The following is an 18858-nucleotide window of genomic DNA, read 5'->3' as shown; positions in this document are numbered from 1 at the left end:
GAATATGTAACAGAATTTATCAAGGCATCAGATGTTTAGCACAATGATAAGAGTAATATGGACATTTTATGTAGCGCTTAAGACAAAGATGTTTAAAGCGCTTTACAATTAACAAAAGAGAACAAACATATAAATCAGCTATGAATACAAATAATCCACAATTATATAACCTAATCAGTGGTTCTGTTCTTGAAATAAGAGAGTTTTGAGTTTCTTTTTGAAAATGTCAATAGGAGGTAGAGTACGAAATAATAATGAGTAGGGAAGTCATTCGGGGGGGGGGGGGGGAGCGCTCAAACGGAAGGAGCGTGATCAATGTAATAAGTTGTGGTTGCGAGGGCCAAGTTTAAGTATAACCAGGGACAGAAGCTGAGTTTTATGGGTTTTGTTTTTTTTAATTGATGTGAGGTTGAGGGGTCCAAGGACAAAGTCTTTGATAATATCTCACTGTCTATTTTGTGGGGAAGTGATATTTAGATTGAATATTATTAGTGGTGTGCATGGGCATAATTAGGCTTTCAAATGCGTGAAAGAAATTTGGGGTCAAGTTAGGTGCAAGACCATAGGGTCAAAAAGAAAGGCCTGTGTAAAAAAAAAAAAAAAAAAAAAAAAAAAATCAGAAATTTTAGCATCTGAGCTGTAATAAATTACATACAAAATGTAACGCAGTCAGATTTGATAAAAAGATCTGAATTTATGACAAGATTTTGGACAAATTGTTGTCACGATATGATTGAAGGCGAAGATGTCATTGTGAATGTATTGGTTTTAAATCCGTAGAATTATGTAGAGTATAACCTCACACTGAAGTATGTGCATTGATATGATATTGAAGGCAAACTACATGTAGCTGCATAGATTTGAGGGAAGAGCACCAAGAAAGTTACACAGGCCATACAGCACATATCCTGTACACACATATCAAATATGGAGAGGGAGAACTTGTGTAAAAGACAATTTTGCGAGTGGTTGAATATGTATGAATTTAGATCCACAGCAGTATGACGAGAAATAAACGAGGAAAGCCATGTCGCACTTTGGAGAAGATGACTTTGAAGAAGATGACTTTGAAGAAGATGAACTCTGCATGCACTTGTGTCGTTGGAGGCAATATTTTAGGATGTTGTTAATTTTGCGTATACCAGTCTTACTCTCTCTCTCTCAAAAAAAAATTGTTTATAAGAAACAAAACAAAAACCCCCTGTGAAATATCTCACATATTTTATGCATGTTATTTTTACACTGTGCCATCATTCTATTTTTGAAGGTTCCTGTTTGATTCTTAAAGTAGATGCAAGCAAAGGTAGTAATATTTTGATAGTCATGGAGTTTTAGATTTGGGTTATCTTTGTAGGAATAATAGCCCTGTTTGTTGCATACATCATGTAGTAATGCTTGGGATAACATGAGGTACAGGAAAATTTGGGGGAGGGGGGAGGAGGAGGCTAGGAAATGGGGGCCATGGAAGAGGGGTAGGGTGTGTTTTTGATTCCTTGTGGGGGCGCCTGATCAGGGGTTCCAGGCCTCAGTGTGGTTCGTGTACTCTTTGCTTCCTGGGCCACATGGTCTGGCCGTTTGCTCATGCTGCTCGCCGCGAAACAGCTGTGGAAATTTAAAGGCCACGTGAAGTTTCTTTAACAGATAGACTTTTACCACACATGCAAACTAGTCCTGTTTTGAGAGGAATTTTTCTGTGTTTTTTTTTTAAGGAAAAAAAAAATTTCATTCAACCTTGTATTCCTATATTTATGAACATCTAAGAGATAATGAATTGAAAATGTGTGAAATTCTCCCATTTATTCTCTTTCTGAAACTTTTGTAAGCAGCAGGTATGGTATGCCTTTAATGAACGGGCAGTTCAAAAGTTGATCTCATTGCTTGATTCCAAAGTTTCTCTAAATTCCTCTTATGTTTTGTGTTTGCTTTTGTTTGTGTTTTTGCTTATTTTGAACCATCATTTAAATAGATATATGGCATATACAGTTACACATATCAATATAAATATATCTGTGCCTGTGATTGGAAATAGGAGTCAGAATCAGGGTAATTTTTCTTTCCCCCTGGAAATGGTCTCTAAAAAAAAAGAAGAATGTAAGCCTCATTGTGACTGTAATCATTCTTAGGACTCCCCCCCCCCCCCCCTTGAATATCTTTCTCTTTGGTGCATTATACCATGTAATAGCCTTGACAGCCATGTAAAATAATATCTTGTATTGTCTGCAGAGTAGCAAAAGGATGCTAAGAACATCAAAATTATCAGGGAAAATAAGCAGAGTGAGCAGTTTGATGAGATGCAGCTCATTTCAGGAAGGCTTTGCCAATTTAGGGAGTGGCATTAGAGATCACTGGCAGAGCCTTGAAATCTGTGACTACTGTTCATACTAATTGCGGCCATTTGTTTTGAGTTCAATAGGTTCTTTGAACATGGGTAATGTTATACTGTGCCTCATATCAATTAGTTGGCAAAACCAAGATATTCTGCAGGCAGTAGTTTCAACTCACCTTTCATTCGTGTCGTCAGAACAATGCAAAGGTTTGGGAGTGCTGTATAATTGATTTTCTTCGTTAAGAAATGACTTATACCAGAAGAAATTATTCACATTGTGGCAATTCCCTTGAGATGGTATCCGCTGAACATTTCTTTGGTCTTGGAAATGGCAGAGCTTCACGAATCATCGCCGTTCCTTTTTTTCTTTTCTTATTCTTTTTTTGAAGGCTGGGGCTGATTTGTATGCGAGCCAATAAATGTGATGTTCGTGATGTGTCGTTATACATGCATGACATGCAGTTGGTTGCTGCCAAGCGTAACGTGAAGGCTTTGCACGAATGCTCGTCCGCCTCTGTGAAATACCAAGGCCGTGTGGAGTGAGAGATTAATTTTTGATAATGGGTGTTCCTCATTAAAGACAACTTTTCTCAGAAGTCCTCGTCCTCGATCTATATTTTAAAGAACAGGAAAAAGGGAATCAATAATTAGTCGAGCTGATGTGAAAGTTGATTATGTGATGCCACCTGGACTGAATGTTGTCTCCAGGAGTGCGTGTGCAGAATACACATTGTAATTTGTGGGAGCTAAATCAGTCGTTCCCATGTGACTTGCCGCATTATCCTCAAGAGATGTATGGCACATTGCAGGGACGGACAAGTTCGATCAAGATTCATGTTCAGCCTTCGTTGAATCAAACCGATTAGGACAAGAATACCCTTTCCATGGGTGTGTAGCTTGGCATTATTCGTATCGCTTTGTCAGTACTAGCTTGCATCAATCATGCTAATATTTGAGGCACTTTAATGATATGACATTAATCAAGAGTGATTTTTAATTTTCTTGCTTTCGTGCTATTTCGGTACTGCATATATCCATTTGTAAAACGGGGGTCACATTTCACATGGGAGAGTTGAATTTCCTTGTTAGTTACGAATACTGCAGTTGCCATGGCGACGAGAAGAGTGCCCCTAGTTACAGCGTAGGTGCTGCTGTGCAGGCTGCTGTTACTGTGCATTGCATGTGTCGTAAATGCCCCATAAAACATTATCCCGGTTACATGCTCTAAGGGTGGATGGATGTATGATTTACTGCCAGCCTCTTAAAGTCTCCCGTTTTGAAGGGTATGAAAGTTTACTTTCAAACATTATGATGTTGCCAAAAATATACCGGTCATATATTCAACTTTTCTCTTGCTTTGCCTCATCTTGTTCCTTCTCTTCTGTCTCCTCACCCTCCTCCTCCTCCTCCTCTCCCTCCTCTTCCTCCTCCTCCTCTTTCTTTTCCACCTTTCCTTCATCTTGTCTTCCTATTCCCATTTTCTCTTCATTCCTCTTGCAACATCATCATCATTATCATAATCGTTATCATAACTGTGATATGATTACGAACTGAAAAAATACCCCCCCCAGAAAAATGTCGACTTCTTCCTCAAATTCTCCCTCCATTCCTCGTCATCCTCATTACAGGCAAACACTATGGTGTCTACAGCTGTGAAGGGTGTAAGGGCTTCTTCAAGAGGACCGTACGGAAAGACCTCTCCTACACGTGTCGAGACGAGCGCAACTGCATGGTGGACAAACGACAGAGAAACCGATGCCAATACTGCCGCTACCAGAAGTGCATAGCCATGGGCATGCGTAGAGAAGGTACGCTTGGTAGTGCCCCACCTGCCCCATCCCGGCCCGCCCCTCCCAACCTGCCTCTTCCCTCCTCCCGACCTGCCAGTCTCCTGAACCAGCAACTTATGATCTGGAGGAGTGCTTTTTCATCATCTTCTTTGTTGTCGTTTTTTTTTGGGGGGGGGGGGGAGCATATGGGGAATTTGCGTCTTATGAGCTGAGGCAGGGCGGGGTAACTACTTTGGGGATTTGTTGCAGTTTAGACTAAGATCAGTGTAGAAAAGAAAAAGACAGGCAAAAGAAAGAAAAAAGAAAACTCCCATTAATTCTCTAGGAACCATGAACTCACATTGTACTGTAGGTCACAAAAGCCCGTTGGACAAAAATATGGGATGATCCTTTGAGACACCCACATACACATGAGTGCGCATATGCACACACGGTCACAAACATAATTGGGAATTTTAGACCTGCACCAAGATCCATCCTAAGAGACAAACAACTGGAAAATCTTTTCTTTCTTTTTTTCCCCCAGTCATTTATTTGTACATCCATAGGAAGCTCTTCTTAGGATCCTCGATCTGATGTTTTTAAGTTCCAAATGTGAAACTTTTTGTTTAATGCCATCATGAAAATCCCACCGATGGCAGAACTTTTCATTTTTGTCTCAAGCCAGGTTAAGTCAATATCTAACTGTATCGTTTTCCAGTCGACACGAGAAACGGGGAATAAAGGGAGAAATCCCAGAAAGATGCTAGACGTGCATGCAAATTCGTTTCGACAAGTAATAAAAAGTGAGGTGATGAAAAGGTCAGATGTAGCGACAAAGAGAAAGAGAGAGACGTAGGGATAGAGAAAGAGATGTAGGTTGATAAATGTAAAGCAGAGGAGGCTTTCGATGCATAATTTGGCTGCTTTGATGGAGTAGATCTATAACGATGAAGAGAACATGCAGTTGTTAGAAATTCAGATTTGCCCTCATAGAGCAGAATTGTCTCTTACCAATGTGGAACAAGGCGATTTACATGAACGAAAGAAGGTCCCCCCCCCCCCCCTGGTGAAATGTATTCTGAGTAATGTCTCTCTGGGGAGAATGTAGCCTTTTGTCGAGGCCCTCTCACTCTAAGACACTCTAAGATGGCTACTGTAAAACGAGGAATGTTTGTGTACATTTCAATTTCGTGAGAGCCAGGATTCGCAAAATTAAAATGCACGCGAAAGTTCTTGTCTACGCTATATGCATAGAATGTTGAGGCAACTCGCGAAAGTTCTTGTCTACGCTATATGCATAGAATGTTGAGGCAACAATTCTATGCGGCTCCAATTCGCGAAAATTTCATGCCGCGAAAATATCGTGTTTTACAGTATAATAGGCAAGTGAAGCGAGCCCAGCTGAGTGTGACAGCGTGAAAGTCCTTTGAGATCTGTTTCACACATTATTATTCATGACACATGAACCCTACTGAATAGGTTCTGGTTGACCAATGGAATGCCGGGCTCCCCACATCCTCCGCCTTGGCGTTGTCCGGCCTGTTCGCATGCCTTACACTGACCACCCGTGGAGGTTTGCGGCATGCATTCACTGTATACAATTCGGCCTCGGGTAGACAGACACACAGATTGGTTGTATTTTGCTCCTGAAATCGGGGAGCAAAAGTTGGGAATTCAAAGGGCTGTTAAACAAAAGGATGGGAAGCAGATCTCACAAGGATCTCGCGTAACCCCACTCGGCTGGGCTCTCTCTCTTCATCATACAGCGAGAGGGCCTTGACAAAAGGCTAGGGAGAATGTGATAGAAGGCAATATGGAAAAACGCAACAACATCTGGATCCTGCTCCATATTATGTCATAGTAGACAGTCTGTCTTTAAATACCAGTATTTCCCAGTCTCCAGAGTTCTTGCGTGACGATTGGTATTGTAATACCACATTGCATGGACGAGCCCTTCATAGACTCTGCAACAAGAAAGCAGAATGATCATTACGTATTCTCATGCTTCCTAAGGTCTTGGGTCCTTGATTACAGCTTATGCCCAATTTCCTGACAGTTTCGTGAGTGGTTAGATACGAGGGGGCGGGGATGGAGGTGTAAGTGCAAATACTTAGGGTGTAGTAAGAACGAATGATGTAATGTAGTATATCGCTAGGGTATGTTATTCATCATTTGGGTAAGGTGAGAAACTGGTTACATTTCTTTCAATGATATTTTATGTGCATGTTTTGTGTCTATGATTTTATTGGGGTTTTTTTGTGTGTACCGTAACATCCAAGATGAATGTTAATAATTAACATTTGAAAATTTTAAAAGTTGTGACCCATGAAAGAGATCTCACAATCAAGGATCCACCAAAGTAAAAAAAAAAAAAAAAAAAAAAGACATATCTCTGTTGAATGAACGATGCTGGAGAAATTCAAAGTATGAGGAATTATGAAAAAATGTATTTTTTTTTTCGGTTTGTGTGGGCTGTTTCCCCCTCCAATCAATGTGACTGATGTAACCAGCTTGTATCTCTACTGCAGCCGTACAAGAAGAGCGCCAGCGCAAGGACAAGCCGACAGGAGACAGCCAGGTGGAGAGCACGAGCGGGGCGAGCAACGACATGCCCGTCGAGAAGATCCTGGACGCCGAGCTGGCCGTGGAGCCCAACCAGGGACCCTTCGTAGACGCCCCGGTAGGACTTTTCACAACGGAACAGTGAAAATATATATCCGGCTGAAGTTCTCTGATGTATTTTGCCATACATGTTTTTCTCTCCATTCCCCTTTCTCGTTGTAGAGTGTGCAGGTGAAACAGGTCAATTAGCAGTAATTTTTTCTTTTTTTGGGGGGGGGGGGAGGAAAGAGTGGTGGATAATTTGAAACATCTTTTTTAATGAGTATATTGTATGCTAGCTCGTCCTGGAAGTATTGATACACTTTTGCTGAGGTCCATAAAATGCTAAGATTGTAAAGCAAAACATTGTTCCTAGAAGGGCTTTGGCAATTATAGATAAACGATTATGAAATTTTATTTACCAACCACGATAAGGTCTGCTCTAAGACTTTAGTACGTGAGGCACACCTTTTTGGCTAATATCCTGCATTTCCGTCGTTACCAACCTGAAATTGCTTTTTGTCACATGTACGTGTTAGTCTTAGAGCAAATATCAACAGTTTTGCAGACATATGAGGACTATATTTTCCCTACAAGTTGAAATGAGTATGGCAGCTCTTTGGCGCCCTGACTGGTGGATCAAGGCTGTTTCTTGTGTGGAACCAGGGTGGGAACCAACTTAAAATGGAAATTACCGATAATCCTAATTATGGAAAACAAACTGGAAAGCATTGATGTTCGACTTTGGCCTGAGCATCACTATCAAAATTAAGTTTGTGATGTGAGATGTCTGTAAGGTGTTTTTCCTCCTCCAACCACGATTCTGCTTTGTGACGTTTCGCTTACTTTGGTTTCTCTTGCGCCCTGCAGCGAGACCCCGTGACGAACATTTGCCAGGCTGCCGACAAGCAACTCTTCACGTTGGTGGAATGGGCCAAGAGGATCCCACACTTCACAGAACTGCCCCTGGACGACCAGGTCACGCTGCTCAGAGCAGGTGGGTAAGATTATCTCCCTTATGACAAGGCGACACACGAATCCAGTTTTTTTACTGGTCCAACCTGTCTGTCATACCAGGAGGTACCTAGTCTTTCCATTTTTTTCCTGGTCCATTCCTGAAAAAATTACTGGTGCGACAGTGATTTTTACTGGTCAGGGACCATCGGACCAGTGCCAGTGTGCAGTGTTGCTTGTAAGGTCAGCGGACAACTTCAGCCGAGTCTGGTCTCTTTCTCGTTCATTCTCTTTTTACCCAAGAGCCCGAATACTGCCTGTGTCACTCATTTTACAAATGGGACTTCAAAGACATTTTTGCATCCAGTCAAATTCAGGATGGAGAAACGCAGTGATAGAATGAGAAACTGGAAGAGCTCTAGGGGAGTGCAGACCTCTGCCAAAATCTCATTTCCTCCGATATACACATACGCCAAAAATGGCCCTATTTTCCAACAATAAATAATCCTTTCTAGTGTCGCTACCTTAGCAGGCTCTGCCTTTAATAGCTTCTTGCTGCACCGTGAGCAAGCGGTCCGTGTACACACCACAAATGCAGTTTTGCCTCGTGTGTTGGCTCTATTTGCCAATTATGAAGAATCCTACACAAAATTCAAGAAAAAAAAAATTCATGGATCCTGATGGTGATCTGGATTGTTACCAAAATTTAATTATCTGTTCCTTGTGCCATGCTCAGCTTTTCCTGTAAATTTCATCCAGATCCATTCACAACTTTTGAAGTCATTTTGAAAACAGGTAAACAAACAGACAAAACAAAATAAACGCATACTGGCAAAAAATATAGCTTCCCTGGCGGAGGTAATAAACATTACGTTTTCAAGAAGCGAAGGTAGCGATTTTCCACCTTGGGAGATTGCTGTACATATTGCATTAAATTTACAGGAGGCAATATTTTGGCCTGTTGTCAATCTCTCTATCAGATGTCTCGCTGAAAATTCACAAAAGGAAAACCACCATGAAATAATGAGACTTATGCACTGTACAGATTGCATTCAGGTTTAGTATCAGTTGTGATATGTCACAAATATTTCTTCAGATCCTGGAACATGAATAGATTATCGTGAGTATGTCGTGAGTAATCAGTCTCATTTGTCCACTTTTCGCTGACCTTTCACTCTCGGTCAGACATGTACATTTACAATTAGGTCCATCTTGCTCGGTCGCCAATTACAATTACAACTAGAAAAGCACTCAGAGAGTGCAGACCTCCGTCAAGCAGCTCATTTCGAACCATACATGCCTGCTGAAAATCGCCCAGTTTCCCAATATGGAAGCTTTTTGTTTACATCATCACCTTTCAGCTACACACTGCCTCGCACACATAGAGCACACACTTTAGAAGCGCATTACATGCAAACCTCAAATACCTGCAGCTTGAACTCCCAAGTTCATTGAACCTATCTGCCAAAAGATGAAAAATCTCTCAAAAATCCACAAAAAACCCAGATCAATACCCAAATTTAATAATGTGTTCCCTGTGTCATCAATTTTTCCTGCAAGTTTCATGCAAATCTGTTCACAACTTTTTGAGTTAGTTTGCAAACAAACAAACAAACCAATGCCGATAAAAAATAACCTCCTTCCTTGGCGGAGGTAATAATTACATTTGTATAGCGCTCTTATGAACTATACAGTTGTTTCACAGCGCTTTACATTACATCATGTGTAGCACAAATGCTATATATACATAAACACTCCATATCTATTTGATATCTCTTTAATTGTATATACCCAAAACAATTTCACATCTGAAACCAAAAACAACTTATCAAAATGAATACTCCCATTACAAAAACACCTAGACTGTACCAAAGAGACTTTGGAACCAGGAGCCCTCTGCCAGCACCCATGCTGCAGCGTTGGGATACATTTCTTCCATCGACGTCAGTGGGAGTCTGAGGAAAATGTGTTCATATCAAATTTTGTCTCGAGCAAAGATTAAATGACCCTCTCAGCCCACCTGTTCGTGGCCAGTGCTCGGAATGTGGCTGGAAAAAATTTGTATCACGAGAAGCTTTCATCAAGCGGTGGGAACACTTCATTTACACCCTTCTGAAGTCGATGTCTAATCAATCAAAACGGTTCAAATGGAGCTCTCAGAGATGTTCCTCCCTCCCCATATCCTTTCCTAAATGAGTCGATGACTTGAAAGAAGAATTCTACTCCCCCCCCCGGCTTCTGTCTTTGGTCCAATCTAACCGGAAAAGGTGACACAAGATATGTTCACATGATAGCCTTGCCATCACTGATAGACAGACTTGGCTCCTTTGCCACCACTTTGTTGTTCATATGGTGCTTTTCATCAATAATACACCCTGTAGTGTTTCCCCCAACGACCAGTGAGCGCTGATGATAAGATCCAGGATAGCAGTATACCCAGTGTAATGACCCCCCCCCAACTTTCATGGTTAGTGAGCATTTGCGCAAAATTTGAAATCGACAAGCAGACGGTGGCAACGATTGATCGTTTTTACATTACACCAAAAGCACAGAATAGTTGACCTCCCTTAGCGATCATTGAATCCTGTTTAGGGAATTGATAATGGTGCTCAAACAATTTGAGGCATTCACTGTAATTGAAGTAATTGAGATCTCGCAGGGGTCAAGCGCAACCATGATTTTATAGCTAGCTGCCTCCATGTGGATCTGCTATATATGATTTTTCCCAGATCTCTCTTGAGTACACACATAGTTGTAAAACCTTGACTGGAGTGAACTGTAACCGAAGAGACTACGCTTAGATTAACATATCGCTGATACATGGCTGCTGGGCGCTGGACATGGTTTTCAAATATACCCCGGTGGGCAGTGAGTAAAGATTGATTCAATCAGACTGCCTATGTTTCCTCAAAGCTACCTCGGTCTTTAGATTCCATCTTTGCCTTGTCTTGTTCCTGCCTGACCACAGGCTGGAACAAGTTGCTGGTAGCAATATGCACCTGGATTGTTTGCTGGTGATGAATAGTGAAAATTATCGCTCAAATTAATGATTTATTATGTATATTTTTCATACTCTCCATTATCAAAACACTAACAATGAATAGTGAAAATTTGATAAAAAGACAGAACAACAAAGCAGAAAAATGAAGTGTTTTTGAATTGATAGGTTACAACCAATCTGTCTTTATCTTTTTTGATATCAGGCTGGAATGAGCTGCTGATAGCGGCCTTCTCGCACCGATCCATCCAAGTCAAGGACGGCATCCTCCTTGCCACCGGTCTCCACGTACACCGCAACAGCGCGCACAGCGCCGGGGTTGGCACCATCTTCGACCGCGTCCTCACCGAGCTCGTGGCCAAGATGCGCGAGATGAAAATGGACAAGACGGAGCTAGGATGCCTGCGAGCCATCGTCCTCTTCAACCCAGGTACGAGGAGAATGTCGCCGTCTATTGGCAAAGCTGCCATGTCCTTCCCGTTCATAACAAGAGGGCTCCCGGAAAACTTGAAACATCTTCATTTTTTGACAAGAGAATACAGATGTCATTGAATTGTTTGTATTTGTGGTATTTTACAAATTGTCTGTTTTCACATTGCTAGCTTTTCTCTCTGGTATGCATTAGATTGGTTCTTCTTTTTTTTTTCTTTTTTTTCTTTTTTTTTTAAATTAGGGGGTGGGCTGTTGTTTCATGGTCAGCTGTGCCAACCACAATGTTTGTTCAAACATGAGCAGCTGTCTTTACAGTCATTGAGTCCCTAAAGACGTTATCTTATGATAGACACAGGAGGAACGTTTATCAGGAAGGTGATCCAAAGGCTTGACACCAAGGAAGCTGTGTGTCATCCTTATCGTGGTGATAGGCATGAGTGTGTGTGTGTGTGTGTGTGTGTGTGAGTGACAGAGGCCAAGCAGCAGATCTGTTGTTTTCATTAAAATCAGAGAAAGATGAGAGCCATTTCTGATTTAACTTGTCTTCCGTCTTTGATATCAGAGTAACGCTGGCATTCAGGTTGTCTCCCCCCCCCCCCTATATTTTGAGATTTCTCTAAAGTTTTGTTCCGTCTATTTAGTTATGAAATTCTTTGTCAGTTAGAGTTAGTGAGAGGAAGAAAAGTTATCTGTAAGTACAGGAATGGAAAGCTCTGAGTCAGATCTGTTTTGACACAGAAATAAGAAATTTGCCAACTTGATAACTGATACAGCAAATACAAAGACACTGACAGATTTATTATTAGTATTTTTTTCTCTTTTTTTTTTTTTTTTTTTTTTTGAGGATGGTGTCTGGCTGAGATGACGTGGTCAGGTCGTAAAGAGCTTCTCTTTGCATGGTGATGGTTCAGATCCAATACCTCTGAGGCAATAAATGAAATTATTCTGTGCATGTGTGTGTGTCTATGTTTTTAGATATTCCCTATATGTGACCTTGCACCACAAAACCAACAAGACGTCAGTCATGGATTTTCAATTAAGGACAGATTCTGAAAGAGCAGACTTTAAGCTTGAAATAATGTATAACTCAATTCAAGTGGACTCTCCCAACCAATCTAGATAATGAAAAGAAAACATATTATGGAAAAGTGTTTACTGAGAAAAGAAGCTCCTAAAGTAAAGGGTCTATAATCAAGTGCTCAATCTTACCATTCTGTGCTAGCTGCGTGATGAATGGGACAAAAAATAGGATTTTAAACTTCTCAGCATAAACCATGAAGGGATTATCAGATAAAGCTGAAATTGATCATGCTGTAGTATCACATTCTATCCATGGCTGATACTAACTTTCAAAGCAGTAGCATTATCCTTTCAAAAGTTATTGCAGTTGAAAGTGAAGAATGTGTACAGGGTTTTTAAGAAATGAAAAGGGGACTCTCAGACACACCTAATCACACTATTCTATAAAAAAAAAAAAGTGTTCTGGAAAAACTGCTAAAAACACTATTTCCTATTCATTTTATGATCCCAAATTTTACCATGATGCAGATGAAGTCTTGCTCTTTCAGAAAATATGAAAAACTCCGGATTGATCAAGTTGATTCATTTCATCAGTCGTGACACAAAATCAGCGTGTGGGACCTTTTGTTATTGGTTTTGTGATGCACAGTCACATGTGGTCATGAGGGAAGTACTTGAATAACTTGTAAGCAGGCCACAAGTACCGACAGAAGACCTTGGCCATGGCCTAATTACTGCTGCGAGCGGGGCTTGAATCTGTTACTTCAAGATGAAGAGTTTGTGGTTTTTAGATCAAGAGTTTGTGGTCTTTACCCACTGAGCCACAAGGACACTCTTTCTACTTAAAATGTTAAGTGATTTGATTCATTTCATTTGTTTTGATTTCCGCTTCATGTTCACAAAAGCAAAGAAACAAACATAAGTAAATTGCAGTGATTGTCACTATACAGTAACATTTTGTCTTGTTATGATGTACAAACATATCCAGATGAATACTTCAGGAACATATACTTTTGCAACAAATTGGCAGTGCGAAATAGTCATAAGAACAAAAGTGGGATGCCTAAGAAGAAAAAACAGCAACAACTAAAGATGGAGTTCCGCGAATAAAAGAAAAAGATAGGAAGAGAGAAGAAGAAATACAGTTCGACCTCTTCTGTCCGGACATGTCTGGATAAGGGATTTGGCCAGATATGGGAGAGTCAATGTTTAATACACGTAGCTGCTTACCCAGTGGTAGCTACATGTAACCTATTGCAGGTAGCTTACAGTGTACGCTGAAGCTCTTTCTTTGCTAGCGTGGCTGTTATTTCGATGAAAAGTTGATGTCAGTGTACTACATGTATATGTTATGTTGGGAATGATATGTAATTCATGTGGATTTGTGTAGAGATTTTGTTTGAGTTTGAAATCCTTCTTTTTCCCATAATCATTACATTGAAAAGAAGAAGAAAAATCACGGCAAGGACGCGTCTGGATAATAGAGATATCAAGATAAAGGGAGGCCAGATTAAAGGGTGTGTACAGTTCTGGTCGAGGTGAGGATTTAGCTTTTAACGTTTTGCGAGATATTCAGAAACCACTCTACGAGATGTCAAAGAGCATGCAGTTCTAAGGGGTATCAAAAGCTTATTTGATGAAATTCGGTTTTGAAATGGCTGAGATATCCAAAAACAAGGTGAAACAAAGAGATCCTAATGAAGTTGTGGCATGTCACCTTTTATTATTAGCACTTTTTTGGATATCTCAGCCATTTGAAAACCAATTTTCATCAAATAAACGTTGAATCCTTCTTAGAATTACATGCTCTTTCATATTTCATAAGAGGCTTTTCATTATCTCACTTAGGAATGTTCAAAACATGAATCCCCACCTCAACCAATACTGTACAGTCCCTTTAAGAGAGGTATGACTGAAAAAGATGTAGATGTGTCTGAATTGATGTCTGAATAGATGTGTCTGTTTTCCTGCCCTGACCCATCCCCTGACAGATGCCAAGAACCTGACGTCCATCCAGAAGGTGGAGGAGCTACGCGAGAAGGTGTACGCGTCCCTCGAGGAGTACTGCCGCAACCAGTATACGGACGAGCCGGGGCGCTTCGCCAAGCTCCTGCTCAGACTGCCCGCCCTGCGCTCCATCGGCCTCAAGTGCCTGGAGCACCTCTTCTTCTTCAAACTCATCGGGGACACGCCCATCGACACTTTCCTCATGGAGATGCTGGAGGCGCCAAACAACAGCTGAGAAGGAGGGCACTCTTTACTCGTTTGAGCCTCTCTTTTTTTTTCCTCCCGTTTTTTTTTTTTTTTTTCCCCTTGGCATGATTGGAAAGAATTTCCCAGGGGAAAAAAAAGATCTATGTTTAAAAAAAAAAAAAAAACGGCTAAGAAATTTGTGATCGTAACTCTTATAGACTGTGAAGCTATCCATGGATCGGACTCGCACGATGCCCTCCGCCTCCTTTAGTCCCATGTATACACATCCATGTGAGCAACAGCACCAGGGGGAAGAGGAAGCCCCCATCGATGTCATATTCTTGTGGAGTCCGTAAGGAACATACTTGTGATTTTTGTAAGTTAGTTGTGTGTTTTTTTCTTGTGTGACGTCAAACCACAAGTGTTCCAACAGGAAAATGAACTTCTCATTTCTTGCGTAAGTAGCAAGTTCAAATTTGTTTTTTTGTGTGCATAAGTTTGTTTGTTTTTTCCCTCCCTACCTTTAAACACTTCATTTGGCCTTCTAAGGTAATGTTGGAGGTCATGGTACTCATCAGCATCTTATCAAGGAAAAACCATACATAGTCCCTCCTCTCTTATGCTATATGATATGTATCAATATGGGCATGCCTCGCCCAAAAGTAAGTCAGTATATTCATTTTTTGCCAGTCGATATTTACTGATATGGAAAGAGCATAATGAGAGGTATCATATATAATGTCACGAGCGAGAGCTGTACTTTGGTTGTGACAGTCATTTTTTTTTTCAGGTAATATCCTTGATATGTTGATTTTTGCCAATCTACGCAGAGGAATTCCACGGAACTCGATGGCTGTAGTATGAAGTCAGTTGGTATCCACCAGTGATTAGAACAGATCGAGGCGAGTGCATACTGTATAAGCCATATATTTAAGGAGTCTAATTTTTCATTAATTTGGAATTCCAACAATTTCAAAAGTGGTTTAATTCGCAGTTGTGGCGTATAGTAATGAACAGAGAGAAAAATGCGCACAAGTCATATTCATGTTGGGATCAGAGTTTAATATTTTCGCTTCCTGTGAAATTCGCAAATTGCACCATGACTCTTGAAAATGAACAGAAATAGAAACCTGCAAAAATATATGGCACATACAGCATTGGGCCCTTTCTTCGCACATTGAAGGAGTGCTACACGTAATGCTCCTTGTGATGGAAAGCATTTGTATCGCGAATCGTCGGAATCCACCGTTACGGTAGAGTATTTGCACCAGCCTCCTGCATCTCGTTCAAGCAGGACTGCCATCAGCCCCCATCTCCCGTGGAAAGGGGCGGAGCTGGTGCTGCGCTGTGGCTTATGGCAGTGTGAATTCTATCCTAGCCATGCACATGTCAAAGTGTGTGCATCAGAGGGGGACCCTGTCATTTCGTGGCTCTGTAAATCCCCACGCTCTCCTCTTGTGCTGATGCAGAAGTGTGCCAACAGAACAGTTCAGCGTCCTGCTCCCAATCTGCTCCACTACCCCCAACAATTATAAGATACGCCCAACGGCGTTCAAGCAAACGTCTTGACTTGATTCGACATCCTTCACTTTGAGTGCACGGTTATATGCATTATGGCTCAAAGGGTTCAGACTTTATGAATGAAACATTGCACCAACCATGATCGGTTATGATGGATGGCAGTGTGTCAGAACATGATTAGGGACTGAAACCAACCCGTGCTTCATTGTAGTGTTTGTATGATGAAAGGCTAAAATGGTGGTTTTTGTGAGCAGTGACTGGTTCAGTTCAAAGAGATGTTGCCTAGGGGTTATCTGGTTGACAGTGATGCGAAGTTCAGAGTCACCCCTTCAGGCAGGAGGCAGTGGTATGTTTCAAGATGTCCAGCTGGCAAAAATTCCCGAATACCGCAGTGATTGATGCGTGATGCTTCTGGGTCGATAGTTCCTATACTCAAGATCTGCTAATAGATTAGCCGTTTTGGCAGCAGCGAGTCTTGGATGACCTACTGGTTTTCATGACAAGAGCAGTCGTGACCTCTACAGCAAATTTACGATCAGAAAGGTTGAGAACGAAAAGTAATTAATATGCAGGCAAAAAGACTGAGTGCAGGTTAGATATAGCTTTGAGATGAAAGTGTTCACAAGTAAACTTTCAACGCAATGTAGAATTTTGCTTTAGACCCACATAGTTCTTTATAGAGTATACAAAATTTTAGCAAGTAAAGTTTTAAATGTTTGTAGTTTTTTTTTTTTGGTCTTTTTTAAAATTTGTCCAGTCCACACAAGCAAGAAGATTAACTGGTATTTTCAACCAGTCATATCAAAATTGTGCCATTTTACTTCTCAAAAAAAGAAGAACAAGAACAAGAACAAGAAGAAGAAGAAGCAGTTGCCCAAACTGATATTTGACAGGGATGTGAGAGTTCAGAATTTAATCTGATTTCGGTCTTTTTGAATCTGCCCAAAACCTACTTCTGACTTTTTTCACAATGTGAAATGTTCACAGTTTAGTGCACTTCAGGTCTTTTTTTCATAAATTTCATTTTTTTTTTTTCAGATTGCTTTTTCTGCAAGTACTGTCACACACCTGCCTATTTATACTGTGTTCCCAGTATCCCATCGTTACTGTCAGTTCTTGTCTTCATAAAAAGTTCTCTGCACAGATTACAATCCATCACAGTCCATCTCTCTTGATTGATGCTAAAAAGCCTTATCTCCAGTTTTTAGGAATGTGAAATGATTTTGTTACTGGGACATTGTCATTCAGTTTCAACCTTTGTATACATCTTTGTTTTCGTGCAGTCATGTCCTGTGTTCCTCCGATCTGTGAATTTGGTGAGTGGTCTGCCATACCGTAGCATTTGTCTAAATACATTTAAGTGGCAGAACAAGTTTAGGTGATTTGCGCGTTCTTTAGCAAATGATTTTGTATTACAATGCGGAAAAAAAAGATGAAACTGTGCAATAGATTTAAGTTGTGTCTTATTTTGAGGCAAGAAAAAAAAATTTGAAAGTGGAGGAAGAGAAAATAGAGATGAGAAACTAGTTGATTCTTCCATTTCTGAAACAGGGTGTTTGATTTGTACAATACGCTATGTGCTCGCACGGCTCGCAATTTGAGACATAAGGAGGGTGAAAAATCCCCCCACAAAACTGCTAAATTCAAGGTTGTGATTACATTTATGTGTGGCAAGCAGAACATTGACTTGTGACGTGGTTTTTCTCGCGGTTTTGTCTTTTCCTCCTGCACGTATTAACAGGAACGGAGAGCGTTGCAGTGTGCTGGCGTAGATGGAATCCTGTCTAGGCTGTCTTTGTTGTGAGATAGAAAATATGTACCCTCATTAGCGACAAACCACGCAGTTTGGACGACTTCCTTCAAAGCCGAGGAACTTACACCGACTATTTAAAGACGGCTGCCAGGCTTTCTGTAGCAGTTGTGATATGTGATATTCTGTTCTGGTAGGGGTCTGCAAGGGGGATAGTCCCCCGTTAGTGTGCAGATCAAGGGAAACTGTCAAACAGGAGGTGCACGTGAGCGCATCGTTCTCATTGGCCGATGCTCCGCGTGAGGATCAGACGACTTCTCGGTTTGCTGCCCTCTCCTTTGACCAACAGTATGAATGGTTGCACGTAGTCGGGAAGAGACGCTGGAAAATGTTGATCGCCATGAGCGTGTCGTGCAGAAACGCGCCACTTTGGACGAAAGTGATCACGCCGACGTGTGATTCTCGCCCTCCTGCTATGGGAGCTACCAAAATGCTGCAAGAATCGTGCAGTTTTGCCAAATTCACCCCCAGTGGTGCAAAGGGTATCAATATTTTGTTTGATCATGTTGGTGAAAGATTAAAAGTTTTTTGAAGAGTTTAAATGCAAAAACTGATATAATTCATTTTTATCAACTGGAGATGTCTTAGAACGAAGCTACTGAAAATCAAAGAAAACAATTGAAATAAATGTGATAATTTTCATAATGTCTTTAAAATATTTCTTTGTTATGTAACGCGTGCAGTATCACTTGAAATGTTTCATTTTTTCTCTGTTGTTTTATGATGACCATACATTGGAATCTTTGAAATTGTTGTTTTTCTGCTTTTGCATTCAGACTCTTCATGTAATTTTAATACTTTCTTTATCATATATTTTTCGGGTCGGTTTAGCAAGCACAAATTATACCTAGTCAAGTGTCAAGATTAAATGGCAGTCAGTGGCATGTACGTAGTACAAGACATTAGATTTTCTCTTTGAATTTATTTTTGTGGTGGGGAGGGGGGCATGTCCCTAAGAGGGAGATGGCTCTAAATATGATACAATGCATGGATGTATGCCCGAAGTGATATCATATCGGATAGATTTCAAAATGTTTTACCGATTCTAAGTCACCCTAGGAGCAGAAGCGCACTAAAAATTACCACCAAAAAAAGTCTTTGTAGGAATGGCTTATTTCTCATTGTCACTTTGAGTTTAAACAAAAAATAATTAATTTAGAAATATCCATAAAGATGGAATTTATTTGAGTAACCACCCGACGATGGCATCTTGTTTCAGCCTTTTCCCACC

The 18858-nt window shown here is 40.8% G+C and overlaps 1 protein-coding gene across 1 annotated transcript in view; it reads left to right on the top strand.

The window, feature by feature from the left end:
• LOC140240835 (retinoic acid receptor RXR-alpha-B-like) overlaps window positions 1-14410 on the top strand; it is a 100576-nt gene extending 86166 nt beyond the window's left edge. The window contains exons 5-9 of the mRNA XM_072320606.1: window positions 3955-4134; window positions 6627-6778; window positions 7570-7696; window positions 10857-11081; window positions 14095-14410. Coding sequence (XP_072176707.1) covers window positions 3955-4134; window positions 6627-6778; window positions 7570-7696; window positions 10857-11081; window positions 14095-14345 — 935 coding nt within the window. The 3' untranslated portion in view covers window positions 14346-14410. The remainder of the gene's footprint in view (window positions 1-3954; window positions 4135-6626; window positions 6779-7569; window positions 7697-10856; window positions 11082-14094) is intronic.
• The last annotated feature ends 4448 nt before the right edge of the window (window positions 14411-18858 follow it).

This window comes from Diadema setosum, chromosome 17 (assembly GCF_964275005.1).
Source record: "Diadema setosum chromosome 17, eeDiaSeto1, whole genome shotgun sequence".
Lineage (NCBI taxonomy): Eukaryota > Metazoa > Echinodermata > Echinoidea > Diadematoida > Diadematidae > Diadema > Diadema setosum.
Note: the sequence above shows the minus strand (reverse complement) of the source record. Positions and strands in the feature narration are given on the sequence as shown.